The 17,534-nt window shown below is 58.0% G+C and overlaps 2 protein-coding genes across 3 annotated transcripts in view; one reads left to right on the forward strand and one right to left on the reverse strand.

Annotated features, from left to right (window-relative positions):
• Positions 1 to 12,212, forward strand: LOC494564 (medium-wave-sensitive opsin). The gene is given in 6 exon segments (NM_001011506.1): positions 1 to 138; positions 4,734 to 5,030; positions 6,868 to 7,036; positions 8,006 to 8,171; positions 9,356 to 9,595; positions 11,992 to 12,212. Coding segments are annotated over 6 exon segments (1,095 nt in total). The 5' UTR covers positions 1 to 26; the 3' UTR covers positions 12,103 to 12,212.
• The window catches only part of TEX28 (testis expressed 28), an 11,872-nt gene continuing 6,546 nt past the window's right edge, over positions 12,209 to 17,534 (reverse strand). For both annotated transcript variants that reach the window (XM_021080756.1, XM_021080755.1), the window contains 3 exons: positions 16,784 to 17,511; positions 13,040 to 13,175; positions 12,209 to 12,744 (listed from right to left, as the gene is read on the reverse strand). In XM_021080756.1, coding sequence (XP_020936415.1) covers positions 12,388 to 12,744; positions 13,040 to 13,175; positions 16,784 to 17,511 — 1,221 coding nt within the window. In that variant the 3' untranslated portion in view covers positions 12,209 to 12,387. The remainder of the gene's footprint in view (positions 12,745 to 13,039; positions 13,176 to 16,783; positions 17,512 to 17,534) is intronic.

Consider the following 17,534-nt stretch of genomic DNA (forward strand, 5'->3'; position numbering starts at 1 on the left):
CATTGGGGACAGGGCTTTCCGGAGCCATGGCCCAGCAGTGGGGCCCCCGAAGGCTCGCAGGTGGGCAGCCGCAGGCCAGCTTTGAGGACAGCACCCAGGGGAGCATCTTCACCTACACCAACGCCAACAGCACCCGAGGTGAGCAAGCAGGTGCCGGGGCTGGACCAGACCCCTGGGACAGCCCTCCTGGGACCCGGGACCGAGTGGCCACGAGAGGGGCTGCCGGCCGGCCCCCCACTCCTCCCTGGAGCATCTTCTCGTACATGGCCGAGCGGAGACGGTGTCCTCTCTCAGCTTTTACGATGACATGAATCGGGGGGGGTACTCTCTGAATATAAAGGGACACCATACTATCGAATATGTCCTTTCAAATCACATAGGCTTCCCAGACCCTTTGAGAATTCGTGTCCCAGGACAGTTCATTAACTCTTTCCTTATGGCCCCAGATGCTCGCCACCCCCCGGTTCTGTTGTGTCTATCTGGTGGCACGGCCCTGGGTTTCCCGGGGAAGGAACCAGGTCAGCCTCACCATTGCATCGCCCAGAGCCACACAGAGACAAACACCAGCAGTGGGAGGCTGGGCTGCCCGGAGGAGAGTGAGTCCCTTCGAGAGCCTAAGGGCAAGAAGAAACTGGTAGCATCTGATCCAAGTTCATGCCTGGAGCCCACGACCTCTGGCTGCACAGCCCGGGGGGAAGAGACTCGCTCGGGCCCCAGGGCAGCTGTTCAGTTGCGAACCATCCCAGGAGAGAGCCTTAGGCCCAACAGAAAGCTGAAAATTTTGTTGAGGCAGCTCAAGTTTTGCCCTAGGAGTGGCCCAGACAAAAATCTTTGTGTGGAGTTCCTGTTATGGCTCAGTGGAAACATATCTGACTAGTATCCATGAGGACGCAGGTTCGATCCCTGGCCTCGCTCCGTGGGTTAAGGATCTGACGTTGCCATCAGCTGGGGTGTAGGTCGCAGACACGGCTCGGGATCGGGTGTGGCTGTGGCTGCGGTGTAGGCCAGCGGCTACAGCTGTGATTCACTCCCTAGCCTGGGAACTTCCGTATGCCACGGGTGCGGCCCTAAAAAGCAGAAAAAAAAAAAAAGACTTTGCGTGCAAACCCTTCAAACAGCCTAGGACATTAACGACCCCCAGCCCCTGGCACCCCCCCCCCGCCCCCCGGTCCCACTTTCAAACCAAAGACCTTCAGTTCCTTCAAGAATATCTCACGCCCGAAGCTTCCAGAAACCACAGCAGCTCCTTGACGGCCAGAGCAGGAGCAGCAACTGGGCTCCTGACCCAAACTGGTTGAGGCCTGAAGTTGACCTTGACCTGAGTGTTCGCAGCCCAGAATGTCCTTGATGGAGACGCTCGCCCGTCATCATCAATGTGCAAAATCCCCCTTGCACATTTTTTCCCAAAATGCAAGTGTCTACCAAAGGAGCCGGAAGAGAATAATAAGTGGCCGGGCCTCCAGCACTTGTCTTGTCTCATCTGTCACCCCCACCCCCACCAGCGCCCCTCCTAATTTCTGGAAGCACGTCCAGGGCATCTCACCACAGGAGGTACCTCTGGGAGGAAAGACTCTTTAGAAAACCTAAGCACAGCTCCTACTTTCTTGTTCGTTGGCTTGAATCAGGGCTCAGGTAAGGGCCCCACATTCACACTGAAGGACACATGCTTTCGTCGTCTCTGGGTTTAGAGGTTCTCCCCCAACCTCCTTGCAATGCGTTTGTTGAAGAAGACACGCCGGGTAGCCCCGGACTCTCCCGCTTCCGATTGGGCCGATGGCCTCCTCCCTTGCTGGCGGCTTCACTACTGCCCTGAAACCCGACGGTTGTCCCTGTTGGGGTCTGTGGGGCACAGCGGGCGCAGCCGAGGCGGAAGAGAGGGTTTGACCTCCGTGTCTCCTTTCTCTCCCACCCAGAAGCGTGTTCGGAAGCGGGTAGAAACAGAATTAGAGTGTCATTTAATTACTCATTTGCCTGATCTCAGAACAGTGCCACCAACACTCGCCACCATGATATCCAAGACCCTAACATGTGAGCAGGCCTTTCTATCCTCAGGCAACATGCCACTGGGTTCAAATAGTCAAACTAGTGTCTTTTCACTTCCCTCAGAGAAGCCCCCTCCATGTCATTATGCCACCAAGTGGTTATGCATTTAGATCCTTTTATTTTTGATTTTCAGGGATTGCTTTTTAAAATATAATGTTGTTTGGAGTTCCTGTTGTAGCTTAGAAGTAATGAACCCAACTAGCATCCATGATGATGCGGGTTCAATCCCTGGCCTCACTCAGTGGGTTAAGAATCCGGCGTTCCCGTGAGCTGTGGCGTAGGTCACAGATGCACCTCGGATCCTGAGTTGCTGTGACTGTGGTGTAGGCTGGCGGCTACAGCTCCAATTTGACCCTTGGCCTGGGACCCTCCATATGCCATGGGCGCGACCCTAAAAAAAAAAAAAAGCAATGTTTTATAATTATGGAATAGAATATGTACAAGGCTTCAAATTAAAATCTAGACAACAAGGTACACCAGAAGAAATCTTGCGTCTCTGCCTGCCCCTCTGCCCGATGGCCTCCCTCCCCGTATTTCTTTCTTTCCCTTTTTTTTTTTTTTTTTTTTTTGTCTTTTTAGGGTCATACCCACAGCATATAGAAATTCCTAGGCTAGGGGTCGAATAGGAGATACAGCTGCCAGCCTACACCACAGCCACAGCAACACAGGATCCAAGCCGAGTCTTTGACCTACACCACCGCTCACAGCAACACCGGATCCTCAACCCACGGAGCGAGGCCAGGGATCGAATTGGCATCCTCAGGTTTACTAGTCAGGTCCATTACCCCCGAGCCACAATGGGAACTCTGTATTTCCTTTCTCCTTTTTTTTTTTTTTTCCATTTTTGGCCACCCCTGGGCACATGGACTTCCAGAGCCAGGGATCAGATCTAAGCCACCGTTGCGACCTATGCCACAGCTGCGACAATGCTGGATCCTTAACCCATCGTGGTGGTCCAGGGATTGAACCTGTGTCCCACTGCAGAGACACCCCCGAGCCTGTTGTGCCATAGCGGGAACTCTCCTCCCTGTATTTCTTAGAAGACCCTTGCCTGCCCTTCTCGTGCTCATTTCTTCACAAAATTAGTCAGAACTTGCAGGAGAAGAGGGGGGGGGTCAGGACCCTGGTCTCATGGAACCGCTAGAGGCCCCCTCCTTTTGCCTCCTGCATTTGCAGTGCTGCCGTCCCTTCCCACTGCACACGGCCCTCGGCCCCGTCCTAACCTGCTCACCCCATCCTTGTCCCCAAGCCAGAGTGTTCCAGGCACTGCCCCTCCCCGGCCACCAACCTCCAAAGAACCCACTGGACTTTCTGGGGCAGATCTGTGGGCAGGTCGGGGGCTTTCTCTTCCCGGGTCTCCCTTCTTGGGAGCCCATGGCACCTCGCCGGCCGCAGAGGGGCATTGTGGGTGCTGAGGAGTCCGCTTGTGCTGGGGAGGGGGCGAGATTTACCCCGTGCCTGCTAGCCATGGGTCCCAAGAAAACCACCTTTCTTTAATTAGTTTAAGTGGGTTTCTGAAACGCAGCACTACAGCATCCTGGTCAGTGCAGCGACTCTGCATGCTTGCTTTCCTGGGTGCTGTGCGACCTTGTCACGCGGTGTGGGCACTGTGGCTTAGAACTCTTTGGAGTATTCTGCCAAGATGATGGTGGCCAGACAGGTCCTTCCAACAGAGGGCAGTGCGGAGCAGGATGTTACCACAGAGGGGAGTTCGCTCTCCTTCTCATTCTGTGCGCATTGGCTCCAGCCACCGTGACGGGGCACCAGACCGGGTGGCTCACGCAACAGAAATGTATCATCTTCCAGTTCCAGAGGCTGGAGGTCAAAGGGTCGGCAATCTATGGTGTCCTTGGCTTGCGGAAGCTTCACCCCCTCTCTGCTTTCACCTTCCCATGGCTCTTTCCTCCCTGAGTGTGCGTATCTGTGGCTAAACTGCTCCTTTGGGTGAGGACTCCAGGCATATTGGATCAGGGCCACCCCAGTGACTTCGTAACGACTTGGTCACCTCTGTACAAACCCTTTCTCTAAGTAAGGTAACATTCAGAGGTAGGGCAGGCTCTGCTCCCACATATTTGGGGGGGTGGGGCGCAATTCAACGAATTCACTCCTCGACGCATTCTCTGTACTGGAGCTGCCACGTAAGACCGGCGAGACAGGCTGGTGAGGAAGCCAGGCTGTACGCACGTGTGACTCCAATATGCAGCCGGCCCAAGAGACAGGGTTGACTCTCAGCTGGGGAACCTGGGAAGGCTTCTAGAAGGCAAAGACGTCCCAGCTGGCCTTTATGGCATAAAAGGGAAGAGGCTCTGGGTGCAGGGGAGAGCGTGAGCGAAGATCTGATGACGGGAAGGCCTGGAGCATGCATGGGACGCGGCGCCAGGGTGCAGGGGGCGCAGGGGAGCAGGCGGCACTGTAGGAGGCCAGCCTGGCACACCGGGGGTGGCACGGCAGGTGGCCGAGCGATACCGGGCAGAGATGAAGAGGTGCTCCGCTTTGTTAAGGGCAAGGCCCAAGACAGAAGGAAGGGAAGGTTGTTTGCAAAGCTAGAGGGGAAGGGCCGGTGGCGACGGCAGGGGTGGCAGGCAGAAGGGCGGGACGGTGGAGGGGACACCGTGATGGCGTGGGTGACGCTGGACAGGTGGTGACGCTGCTGCCAGCTCGTCTCCTCGCTCTGTACCTCCCGCCTCCAGACCCCTTCGAAGGCCCCAACTACCACATCGCTCCCAGATGGGTGTACCACATCACCAGCGCCTGGATGGTCTTCGTCGTCATCGCATCCGTCTTCACCAACGGGCTTGTGCTGGCGGCCACCATGAGGTTCAAGAAGCTGCGCCACCCTCTGAACTGGATCCTGGTGAACTTGGCCATCGCTGACCTGGCAGAGACCATCATCGCCAGCACCATCAGCGTCGTGAACCAGATGTACGGCTACTTCGTGCTGGGCCACCCCTTGTGCGTGGTGGAGGGCTACACGGTCTCCTTGTGTGGTAAGCCGGCTGGGGGCCCAGGGCACATCCAGTTGGAGGTCATGCAGCTGGCACGGACGGACAGACAGATCCCGATAACCTCAGAGCAGGGTGGCAGGGGAGGACTCTCCATGTGGGACGCATGCCCTCTCCACTCACCTGGGCCCACTTGGCCCCGGGAAAGAAGCGACTCCCTTCAGCACTTCCAAGATGTTGAAACCAGGTCCCACACCCCTTTCCCAGCCCATCACTGATCGGTGGGTCATGGCCCCCGAATCCTGGCAAGAGGGGCTCCTACTCCCGATGGAGACCCCGTGGGGCCATCAGTCCTCCCCGAGGACCGGGTCCTGGAGGAAGGGATGAAGGAGCCGAACATTGACAAGGACGGCGGGGCACCAACCGCCGCGTCGCTTGGGGTGGCCCAGGATGGCTTGCTCAGAAGTGGGGAGGAGGAGGCTGGGGCAGGGGCCCAGCGAGAGGCTGGCAGACAGAAGAGAGCGAGGGCCACGATCTGCGGAGGCCAGGAGGGAGCGGAGGGCACGGGGCTGCAGCTGGAAGTCCACCCGAGCAGCCAGGGAGCCCAAGGGCCACGGCGCTCGGTACGCGCCGTCTGTCTGCAGGCCCCCGGCTGTCAAACCGGCGAAGGCTCACAGCTGCTCTCCCCATTTTAAAAGTTTCCCAGGGCCACCTGATCCCAACGCCTGGGTCCTTAGCTCCCACATCTGCTTGGGTTTCTCTCACTGCCGCCTAAACTGATCTCCAATCCGGATTCTGAGGACACAGATGATAGAAAGAGTCCAGGATCAGAGGAACATGGGAGGGGCGCTGGTCAGCGAGGCGACCCACTCAGTCCATCTCCCTGGGGTCTGCTCTCGGGTCACCCTCAGCCCTTCTCAGAAGAATGTTTGCAGATGTGCACGACGAGGGGTTCCCGCCATGGCGCAGCAGAAACAAATCCAACTTGCATTCGTGAGGACGCAGGTTCGATCCACTGGCCTCACTCAGTGGGTTAAGGATCTGGAGTTGCCATGAGCTGTGGTGTAGGTTGCAGATGCGGCTCAGATCCTGCATTGCTGCGGCTGTGGTGTAGGCTGGCAGCTGCAGCTCCGAATCAAGCCCTAGCCTGGGAACCTCCGTATGCTGCAGGTGCAGCCTTAAAAATAAAAAAAAAAATTAAAACTATTCATTTTCAAAGTATGTTTTGGAAGTATTAGTGACACTCTTCTTCTTCAAAGTTATCCCTTAAGTCTATCTGGCCTGGCAGCCAGTGCACTTTAACCATGGAAATGAATCCAGTCATATTGGGAAATGTCTGCCACCTGGTAAAGTGACCGACTCGTGGGCACTGCTAACGCTCCCACGCTCAGAAGGGAAGTGAAAAGGCCAAGTGGCAACAAAGACATCGCTTTGCCCAAACCCCAGTTCATGGAGCCCGGAGGCGGGCAGCTGTGAGGAGTGTGGGGCCCCAAAGAACACAGGCAACCTGGCAGAAGGGGCTCAGGTCACTGGGCCCGGCCCGTTTCCTTGCCCTTGGCTGGGGCCGCAGCACCTCGACGTGGCCTCAGGTGTGTAGGCAGCCGTCGGGAGCGGCACTGGTGGCTGAATACAAGAGAGAGGGGAGACTAAGTGGGCCAAGAGGCCAAATCAGAGCGGGCAGGGGGAGGTGGGCTGCGGGTCCAGTGGGGAAGGAGCAGAGAGACGGGGCGAGAGAAAGAAATTGACCAGGAGGCACTGCTCCCTGGGCCTGAAAACGCCGTTCGTGAACTAGGCTTCGCAGGGAGGAGGACTAGGCTTTTGCGTGCTCTTGCTCTGGAAACGTGTCGGCTCAAAGCCCTCCTCTGTCTGCTGTCCCCTGCAGGGATCACGGGTCTCTGGTCCCTGGCCATCATTTCCTGGGAGAGATGGATGGTGGTCTGCAAGCCCTTCGGCAACGTGCGATTTGACGCCAAGCTGGCCATTGCTGGCATCGCCTTCTCCTGGATCTGGGCTGCCGTGTGGACGGCCCCACCCATCTTTGGTTGGAGCAGGTGAGGAGGCCAGCGTTCCGGGAAGACAATGCCCTCTGCGGCCTCGGGGCAAATCCCTTCCTGGCCCTGGGCGTCTGTGGTCCCGTGGATAAAGGGAGGGCAGACCCGCCTCTCCGTGAGACCCCTCCGCACACGCCGCGTCTGGGAATGTGTGCCTCTGCCCGGCAGGAACACGGAGACGGGCCCTGTGGTCTCCAAGCCCCTAGAAAGGTCTGTTTCTCCCAAACAGGAGCAGCTCATGTGAACGTAGAGCGAAAGGCTGCGGGCTCAGGCCAGCTCCGCCCCGGGCCTCTTTCATGCACATTCTGAGCCCGCCCCGCCCCCGGAGGCTCCTCAGGTTGTAGGGCCTGCAGGTCGCCTCTGTCCTAGCCAGGCAGGTTCTTTGGAGGAAGGCCCGAATTTCCAGGGACGCAGCTCAGGCGTTTGAGGGAGAGGGACGGGACGAGGCGGCCGCATTGCCCGGCTTCCACGGCCAGCTCGTGAGGATGTGTCCTTGCGGGGTCTGGAGTGGGAGCGCGCTGTCTTTGGGCAGGAAAAAGTGATTCAGGTCTTCGCCGGTGCTCCTCAGCCAAGGGGGTGCCTCACCCCCGTCTGTACAAAGGGGACATGACTCGGGGGATGAGTGGGTTGCGAACGCACCAAACCTCAGAGTTACGTGTGTTTCACCTCGGTCAAAAAAAAGAGGGGACGAGCGACCCAGAAACGGACAAGGAGGTACCGAATCCTACCGAAGGGCTTCCTGTGGGGCGATGACATGCCCCGGAACTCGACAGACCGAGCGGGCAGTTGGCCTAGTCGTGAATGCGCTAAAGGCCTCGTAGTTGTTCACCTCGGAAAAGGTCCATACTCGTGTACTGTGCGTTCCGCTTCCATTAGAAAACCCAACACCCTACCCAGGTCAGTGGCATGTGGGCACTGGGGTCCTGGCGGTCCCTCCGGCGCCTGGACAGTGGCCGGCCCTTCCCTCAGGTACTGGCCCCACGGCCTGAAGACGTCCTGCGGCCCCGACGTGTTCAGCGGCAGCTCTTACCCCGGGGTGCAGTCTTACATGATTGTGCTCATGATCACGTGCTGCTTCATCCCGCTCGGCGTCATCGTGCTCTGCTACCTGCAAGTGTGGCTGGCCATCCGCGCGGTGAGCCCCTCCTCCCCGGCCGCCCCCCCGCCCCCGCCCCCTGCAACCCCGCCCGGATCCACCCGGTCCGCTCTCAGAGTCTCCTGTGCCCCTAAAGCACAGGAGACTCTGGCCATTCCTCGGCGGCTGCCCTCGCCCCCACAGCACGGGGAGGGGCCGCCCTCCTCTTCGTAGAGGGGCCCAAGAAGGGGACAGAGCTGCGTTCCATCCTCGCCCAGGACAGTTGTGCCCAGGGTGGAAAGCCAGCCTCCTCCTGCATGCAGGGCAGTGCCGCTAGCCAGGTCCCAAAGCAAAGCCTGCACATCAGGGTGTTTTTCAAAGGCGGCCGCTGGAGTGCTGGCGTCCCCATCACAGGGCTGCTGGGGCAGGCTAAGGGGTCGATCCACTTGTGCCCTCTGCCCCCCAGAGCCTGCCCCCCCATCTCCCCCAGGCAGCTGATCCCACCCCCAGGGCAGGAGATCAGAGATGGGGGCTTCACCTGTGGTGCCCTGAACGCCGTATGGAAGTTGTCCTTTTGTTCAGCAGCTCACCTCCAATTAGCTTGATCTAGATGTGCCATCTGTTCCTGCCAGGCTCCTGCTTGGCACGGGGAGGAGAAGGCCCTCTGGGGTGGGGCCTTTGCCACTGGAAGCGGCTTGTGCCCACGATTGGACCATCGTGGACTCATCAGCTCTTTCTAGACTGGAGGCCATGGGCTTGACACAGGGTCCTGTGCCCTCACCACCTTAGCCTTCTCATGCCCCCCATCCTGTTGGCAGTCAGGGATCAGAACCAACTTAGCTGACGCCCACAGGCTTCCGCATGAGGCTTGTGCCATGTTAGCTCGGGACCTTGGAGCCCAGACCCCCGATCCCCTTGGACCTGAGCCTGGCACAGGCTGCTCTAATGAGCGGCTGGGTGAGGCGAAGAACAGCCTCCTTCGTACAGTCCTAACAGGAACCCAGCCAAGCCAGGAGCCCAGGGCTGCGGGAGGCCAGCCCCGCCGCGCGCCTGTGCCACCTCCGCGTCTGCAAGGGCTCCCCGAGCCGGCCCTGACCCGCAGCCCCCGCGCCGCGGTGGGGCCGGCTGCTGGCTGCGGCCGCGTCCTTCGCCCCGCATCTCCCGGCCCTGGGCTGCCCATGTCTTGTCGCCGCCGCCGCCGCCGCCGCCCGCCGGCCCGGGGCACAACCCTCTGTGTCCGCCAGGTGGCGAAGCAGCAGAAGGAATCCGAGTCGACCCAGAAGGCTGAGAAGGAGGTGACACGCATGGTGATGGTGATGATCTTCGCCTACTGCCTCTGCTGGGGGCCTTACACTTTCTTCGCCTGCTTCGCGGCTGCCCACCCCGGCTACGCCTTCCACCCGCTGGTGGCCGCCCTGCCAGCCTACTTTGCCAAAAGTGCCACTATCTACAACCCTATTATCTATGTCTTCATGAACAGGCAGGTAAGTCACGCCGTGGGCCGAGCAAACTAGAAATAGACCCTGGAAGAGCCCAGCGACGGCCGCCACCGGGAATCGTGCCTGGGGGGCAGCCTGACAGCGAGCCCAGCCCAATAACCAGGGAAAGCGCGCGATGGGACCCGCCCAGGCAGCCCGCGCCGTGTGCTGGGGCCATCCTAGGCCGCGAGGACACAGAGGCCCTTCTGGGCGGTGCCAACCTTTGGCTTTTGGGACCCTAGGAGTTAGTTCAGGGGGACCACGCTCTGCTCCTGTCCGATGGCGGCCCGCTCGGGCCTCAGCAGCAAACAGCCCCCGGCCCTCATTCTGCCTTGAACCATCGGGTCCACGTCCTTAAGCTGCAGCCGCGATGTGACTTGATGGCCACCAGAGGGTCTGCAAGTCAGAAATACCGCCCCTGCCCAGGGCTCCCATCTCGCCCCGCAGCACGGGAGTCTTTATTTAGGAGGACCGGCTCCGGGCGGTTCCCAGTGTGCTGTGTCTCACGTGGGTCTCTCTTTAGGTCTGGCTTCTGCTGGTGGAATCCTAGGCCATCTTATCAAATATTGTCTTTCCTGGAGCTTGCTCGCTCTCTCTCTTCTGGAACGCCCCCTCCCCTGGAGTGGTCTGCAGTCCCAGACTCTCCCGGCTTTTGACCTTGGCTTTCACCCTTTCCACAAGGACATGGGATTGTTCTCTTTTTGTGCCCCGAGGACACAGTCTGGCACGGAGCGGGTGCTGAGGCGGGAGATGGGGAGGGAATGTATCAAAGGCATTCCGCAGCTCATCTCCTGGCTCAGCAGCTGAGTCAATTCGGCGGTTCGGCCCAATTTTTTTTTAAGTTTTATTTATTGATTTTTTGCTTTTTAGGGCTGTGCCCGCGGCATATAGAAGTTCCCAAGCTAGGGGTTGAGTGGAGCCATAGCTGCTGGCCTCCACCACAGCCACAGCAACACGAGCTCACTGCAACGCCAGATCGCCAACCCACTGAGCGAAGCCAGGGATGGAACTCCAATCCTCATGGATACTAGTCAGATTGGTTTCCACTGTGCCACAACAGGAATGCCCAGCCCAATTTTTACTTATTTTTTATTTTATTTTAGCCTTTTTTTTAGGGCTGCACCCATGGCATAGGGAGGTTCCCAGGCTAGGGGTCCAACTGGAGCTGGAACTGCCAGCCTATGCCACAGCCACAGCAATGCTGGATCTGAGCCGCGTCTGCGACCTACACCCCAGCTCATGGGCCGTGTCGGATCCCCAGTCCACTGAGCAAGGCCAGAGATCGAACCCATGTCCTCATGGATGCTAATCGGGTTTGCTAACCGCTGAGCCCCGATGGGAACTCCCAGCCCAATTTCTATGTTATTGATTTCAATAATTATGTTTTTAACTTCCCGAGTTGGGATGCTGGAGGTGGCTGGGATGGATGGGAAATGCCCTGTCCGCATTCGCAAACTTCGCTGTTAACGCAGTGATGACGATGAGATAGAATGCGAGAAATGAACACAGCCCACATCTCTTTAGGCGTCAAGCGGCCAAGAGCAGGGCCCTCCTGGGGCCAGCAGACTCTCTCGGCAGAAGAGATGAGGTGGGCTTTGCCTACCTAATCCTCACCTGGCCTCCAAATGGATAAAATAGAAAGAGGCTGACAATAGCTTTCCTTTTCACGGAAATGCCTCTGAGTCTGTCCCGGACACTGTAGCAGTGGGCCCCTGAGCTGGCATCATCTTTTGTCACTGTATGAGACTCATGAGGCTGCTGTAACCAAGTACCACAAACCAGGGGGATTAAAACCACAGACATGGCTTCTCTCTCTGTTCTGGTGGCGAGAAGCCAGATCGAGGGGAGGCTCTGCGGGAGAGTCTGCCCCAGGCCGCCCTCCTGGCTCCTGAGGGGTACCCATAACCACCAGTGCTCCTCGGCTTGTAGACAAGTCACTCCGCCCTCTGCCTTCCCCTGTGTGGGGCCTTTGTCCCTCTGTGTCTGTGTCCAAATTGCCCTTCTTTTTATGAGGACACCGGTCACTGGATGAGGGCCACCGTCCTTCAGCATGACCTCAAGATAACGCGCATCTTAATCACATCTGCAAAGACTCTATTTCCCAATGAGGTCACATTTCCGGGCTCCAGGGGTTGCTGGAAGATACCTTTCGGGGAGCACAACTTGACTCCCAGTAGGCACCCCAAGTGCTAAAAGAGATGTGACTTAGGTACAACCAGCCAGGAACGGAGCACCCGCACAGGCCGGGACCAAGGGAGCCCGTCCTCGACGTCCCCCTCCCCGCAGGTTCTGAAAGGCAGAGGGGAAGGTGCGGGCCACCCAGCGCCACTTAAGGAAAGCAAGCATGGCCTTAGCGCCTTGGCCCTGCCTGCTCGGCTGAGTAACCCTTTCTGTCCTGCCAGTTTCGAAACTGCATCTTGCAGCTTTTTGGGAAGAAGGTGGACGATAGCTCTGAGCTCTCCAGTGTTTCCAAAACAGAGGCCTCGTCTGTCTCTTCAGTGTCACCTGCATGAGTCTCCCACCCCGACAACGACAACGACAACAACGTCTGCCTCCTACCGGAAAATGCACCCGCCCCGCCCCCCCTTCTCCATCCCCGTGAAATAAATGTAGTTTCTCTTTGCCAAAAACAACCAAGTCATAGAGGCTGCCACTGAGTGCCGGGTCACCGGGTCGCGCGAGGGCACATGGCGACAGGAGGGTGGGGGAAGGGGACTGGGAGGCACTGATGCCGAGCTGAGGGGGGGCTGTCGGCCCTGGCTGCCCACAGGCGGGAGGCGCTGGCAAACCCAGGCCCTTCAAGGCCCATCCGACAGAGGCCTGGAGTCCTTGGAGCCCAGTCTCCATCTGGCGGGGACCCAGGCCTGCCAGTCCACGCTGGGGATGGCGTGCCGCTTCTGCCAGGCCAGGGCCCCGAGCCCGAGCAGCAGGAGCCCCGCGCACGCACACAGGCGCGAGTTCTCCAGCGGCAGGGGGCAGGCGCACACGGCGGACACCAGGACCAGGAGGACGGCGGCCAGGGCGAGCAGCAGGCTCGCAAACCAGAACGTGAGCTCCTGGGGACGGTCCCAGACGGTCCCCGGCACCTCCAGGTGGGTCACTTGCTGTAGCGTCTCAAGCTTGGAGATTCGGCTCTTGAAAGTCTCCGTGACCTCCTGCAGGGGACAGAAGCACACACCGTCACCGGAGGCCACCTGCCTGAGCTTCAAGGGGCGCGCGCCGAGCGCTGGGGAGCGGAAGACGTAGGAGGGGGTCCAGAGCCCAGGAGGAAAGCAGGGCCTGGCCGAGTTCCCAGATCAGCTACGGTGCACGGCAGAGGGCAGCGTGACCGCCAGGAGCGGACACGGCGCCTGAGCTGCCGCTGTCCCCACGGCAGGGCCGCGCCCGAGGCCCTGCGGCCCCCCTGGGCTTGGAGGGTGTCCGGGGGTTCGCTCAGCTTTTCCTCCTCACCCATATCTCCTTGGCTCTCTCGTAGGACAGGTAGGCCATCTTCTCTTCGGCGCAGGCCAGATTCTGTTTGAGGAGGTAAATCTCGTCCAGGTGCCCCTGCAGGTGCTCATTCACCTGTCCTTCCGCCAGCGCTCGTCTGGGGAGCAAAAGAGATAAGAACACTCCGAGCACCCTGCCCGCGGCCCGAGCGGCTGTTGAGCAGTCCTGCATCCCGACTAGACTTGGGTTCAGAATCCACCTTCCTCCTGTCGCCCCAGGCTCCAGTGCCCCCCACCCCCCGCGCCTGCTCCGGCTCCGTCTCAGAACACCCTAAATGCACATCAGCCTCCCCGGCACACACCGACATGCGTCCATCTTTTGTACAGTTACTCCTGCTTTACAGAAACAGCAACAAACTGCGAGTTGTAGGGACTGCCGTCTAAACTGGCCAGGTTTTCTATTAAATTCCGAGCATGTCCCCACCCAGGGTGCGGTGCGCAGCGGTTACGCCACAACCATCCACGGCTTCCAGACGTAGAGCAGTCGCAAAAGAGCACGCCCTGTGCGAGTCCGTGCAGGGGAAACGTCGGCACAGGCCCGTCTGTAAAGCCGGAAACAGAGGGGAGGTGGGGAGTGACTGCTAACGGGGATGGGGCTGCCCTTTGCACCGGTGGCACTGTCCTGGACTGAGATGGTGGCGGTGGCCACGCAGCTCCGCCACTACACTGACAACCGCTAAACTGTACACAATGAAGGGGTGAATTGCATGGGATGCGAATCATGTCTCAATAAAGCCGTTATCAAAACAGAAACCAAGACTGGTTTGTGGTAACGGTTGCACAACTCAGTAAGTTTACATACAGGCATAATGGTGCATTTTATGGCATGAAAACTGTATCTCAGTAGAGTTGTTAAAAAAACACGAATAAGGAGTTCCTGCTGTGGCACAGCAGATTAAGGATCTGGCATTGCCGCACCTGTGGCACAGGTCGCAGCTGTGGCTTGGACTCAATCCCTAGCCCAGGAAATTTCATATGCCATGGCGCAGCTATTAAAAAACCCCTGGAGTTCCCATCGTGGCTCCCATCGTGGCAGAAACAAATCTGACTAGTATCCATGATGACGCAGGTTCGATCCCTGGCCTCACCCAGTGGGTTAAGGATCCAGTGTTGCCGTGAGATGTAGTGTAGGTCACAGACGCAGCTCAGATCTGGCGTGGCTGTGGCTGTGGTGTAGGCCAGCGCCTATAGCTCCGAATGGACCCCCAGTCTGGGAACTTCCATGTGCCGAGGGTGCAGCCCTAAAAAGACAAAAAGAAAATCCACAAATGAAACATCCCTACCTTTTGTTTATGGCCACACTTGTAAGTAGTAAAAGTCTTAAAAAATACCTGGAAAAGCTAAGCACCTGATGAAGAGAGTGAGGTGGGCAGAAGGGGATGAGGGAATGGAAGCATTTCAAGTGAATCTTTTAAAGTTTTTTAAAAATTGTTTTCCCAGCTGGTTTGACACAACTTTTACTTTTCTTTTTTTGTTTTTGGTTTGGTTTGGTTTGGTCGCACCCATGGCATGTGGAAATTCCCAGGCCAGGGACTGAACCTGAGCCACAGCAGTGACCTGAGCCAGATTCTTAACTCACTCGATGCGCCATCAGGAAATTCACATCTTTTCAAGTTATATGTCTTAAAAAAAAATAAAATCTGGAGTTCCCGTCGTGCTGAAGTGGAAATCCATCACAAGGACGCAGGTTCGACCCCTGGCCTCGCTCAGTGGGTTAAGGATCCGGTGTTGCCGTGAGCTGTGGTGCAGGTCACAGACGCAGCTCAGATCCCAAGTTGCTGTGGCTCTGGTGTAGGCCGGCGGCTGAAGCTCCATTTTGATCCCTCGCCTGGGAATCTCCATATGCCACGGGTGCAGCCCTAAAAAGACAAAAAACAAACAAACAAACAAACAAAAAAGATTAGAGAAAGCTGGGGGTGGGCATAAAATGTTAATCATATTATTTTCTGTGTTCCCTGAACATCTCATGATTTTAAAAAGCCTTGATACAGCAGAAAATTGACGGAAAACTGTAAACCAACTACAATGGAAAAAATAAAAATCATTTTGAAAAGGGAATAAAAAAAAACCATTGAGGTTCCTCGTTTGGGCATCAAGAAGGATGGGCCAGAAGGAGAGAGGCCTGGCGGCTTGTAGCTCTTTAGGGAAGAGCAGAGGAAGGCCTGCCTGACCCAAGCCGGGGGTGGTGATGCTGCAGACGTGGAAGGTACTAGAGAGCACAGGGGACACAGAACACAGAAGCAATGGTGCGGCTGCACAGCCGGGGAATGGGAGGGGAGCAGGTCACTTGGGTCCTGCTGCAAGGACGGGACTGCCACCCACATGGAGACAGCCCCTAGGCAGCTGATAAGCTGAACACCCATTTGTTGAAAGCCAATTCATCAAGAACCAGTTCACGACGGTATTTCAAGGAATATGCCATCAGTCTGTGCCTTGTTCCCTGCTGAGAAGGGACAGGTCTGACAACGTGGCCGAGGCTACTGCCCACAGAGGGGGGAGATGGCAGGGTACCCACCCAGAAAGGAGATTCCCCGTGACTGTCTTTCCACTTACAGGAAGGATTTGGCCACGAGGACATTCAAAATCCCAACTGTGGCCAAGTATCTGTTCACCCAATATACTCTGCACAAATGGCAAGTCATCAAGTAAATTCTTTTTTTTTTTTTTTTTTTTTTGCTTTTTAGGGCTGCACCCGCGGCATATGGAGGTTCCCAGGCTAGGGGTGGAATTGGAGCTGCAGCTGCAGGTCTACACCACAGCCATGGCAGCACGGGACCCGAGCCGCATCTGCGACCTCCACCACAGCTCACAGCAACACCGGATCCTTAACCCCCTGAGCGAGGCCAGGGATCGAACCCACGTTCTCATGGATGCTAGTTGGGTTCTTAACCCAGTGAGTCACAACGGGAACTCCCCAAGTTCTGGTCTTTCTTTATGTAAATCTGACCTTGAAAATGTTATTTTGACAAAATGATCTCTAAGAGTCCCAACATTTTTGATTTGCTTGCTGTGTCCTGCGAAAAATCACATTAGAAAGAAACCTGAGTTCTGATTGGGCAGGTTACTTGACGTTGCCTTGCCCCTTAACAGTTCTGAACTGCTCTTCGTGGGTTTGTCAGGCAGCATTAGTGCAGGTGCGCCTTCCCTGTGAAAACACAAGACGGATTCCCACCGCCGCGTGCCCCCCCCCACAGGTGCCAAGCGGACTGCAGGCTCCTGCTGGGAACCGCTGAGCCTCCGGGCTCACCAGGGAATCCTGCCCTCTGGGCCTCCAGGGACAGGCCTCAGGGGTCAGAGGAGGGGCTGCAGCAGCTCTGCTGTGACCCCAAGAAGGGGCCAAATAGAAAGAGACAGGGTCCTTTGAGAAAGCTGAGATTGACCTTTTTTTTTTTTTTTTTTTTTTTTTGTCTATTGGTGGCCCCTAGTCTCGTCTTAGGTGAAATTAAAATCAACCACCACGCAGAAGGGAGAAAGCATGCCCTGGAAGGCATTTTCATAACAAAGAACCCCACGGGAACTCGTGCCCCAACTTAGCTATGAGCCCAGGTGAAGGGGTCGGGGCTGGCGAGGCCATGCCATGGCCGCAGACGGGGGGCCGGCAGGACACCGCCCTGACGGACACTGGCCATCTGCTGGGCCAGCCACCCCAGTCCGAGCCTCATCTGCCAGTAGGGGACGAGAGGGCGACACTCCCCCCCCGCCTCACCTGCATTTCTCCTCCTGAAGGGCCTCCAGTGCCACCTGCAGGTCCGTCAGGTGCTGCTCCCGTAGGCTCTCGTAGGACACCCGGAGGCGCAGGTGCACCTTCCCGACCTCCTCCAGCTCTTCCTTCATCTTGCGCCACAGCAGCCTTTGCCGCTGGGCCACGCGCGTGCTCTCGGAGGACCTCCCCCGCTGCGGGGCTGGGAAGGGACCATCCCGAGGGAAGCTTGTGATGATGTTGGACGGGCAGGTGGACAGGCGGTCTTCCCCGCCTGGCTGGGGGGGCTCTGAAACCAGCGCCTTCGTGCTGGGCTGCTCGCAGGCGTCCAGGCTGCTCCCTGCTCTCAGCACTAAGCCCTTGGGCCTGCAGCCCTCCTCCACCTCCTGCAGCTGCTGGTGACACTGGCGGAGCCTTCGCTCGATCTGGGCGATGGTGGCCGACGTGCGCTGGTTCACCTTCTCGAAGGCCTGCCGGATGTGGGGGGCCCGGCGCCGGCCGGCTTGGGAGACCAGCTTGAGGTAGCACATGGCGTTCTCGTCGCGGCTGGCCTTCTCCAGCCTCAGCTGCTCCGACAGGTAGAGGAGGCGGTGCTTGATGCTGTCCTGCAAGCGCCGGGCCAGCGCCGCATCCGAGAGGCTGGAGTGGCCCCTGGGGCCATCCTCGCTGGATGACAGGGATCTGCAGGAGGGGACCTCGGAGGGGAGGGCTGCGGTGGGGCTCTGAGTGTGTTCCTGCATTGGGAAGCGAGAACCAC

Source organism: Sus scrofa, chromosome X (assembly GCF_000003025.6).
Source record: "Sus scrofa isolate TJ Tabasco breed Duroc chromosome X, Sscrofa11.1, whole genome shotgun sequence".
NCBI lineage: Eukaryota > Metazoa > Chordata > Mammalia > Artiodactyla > Suidae > Sus > Sus scrofa.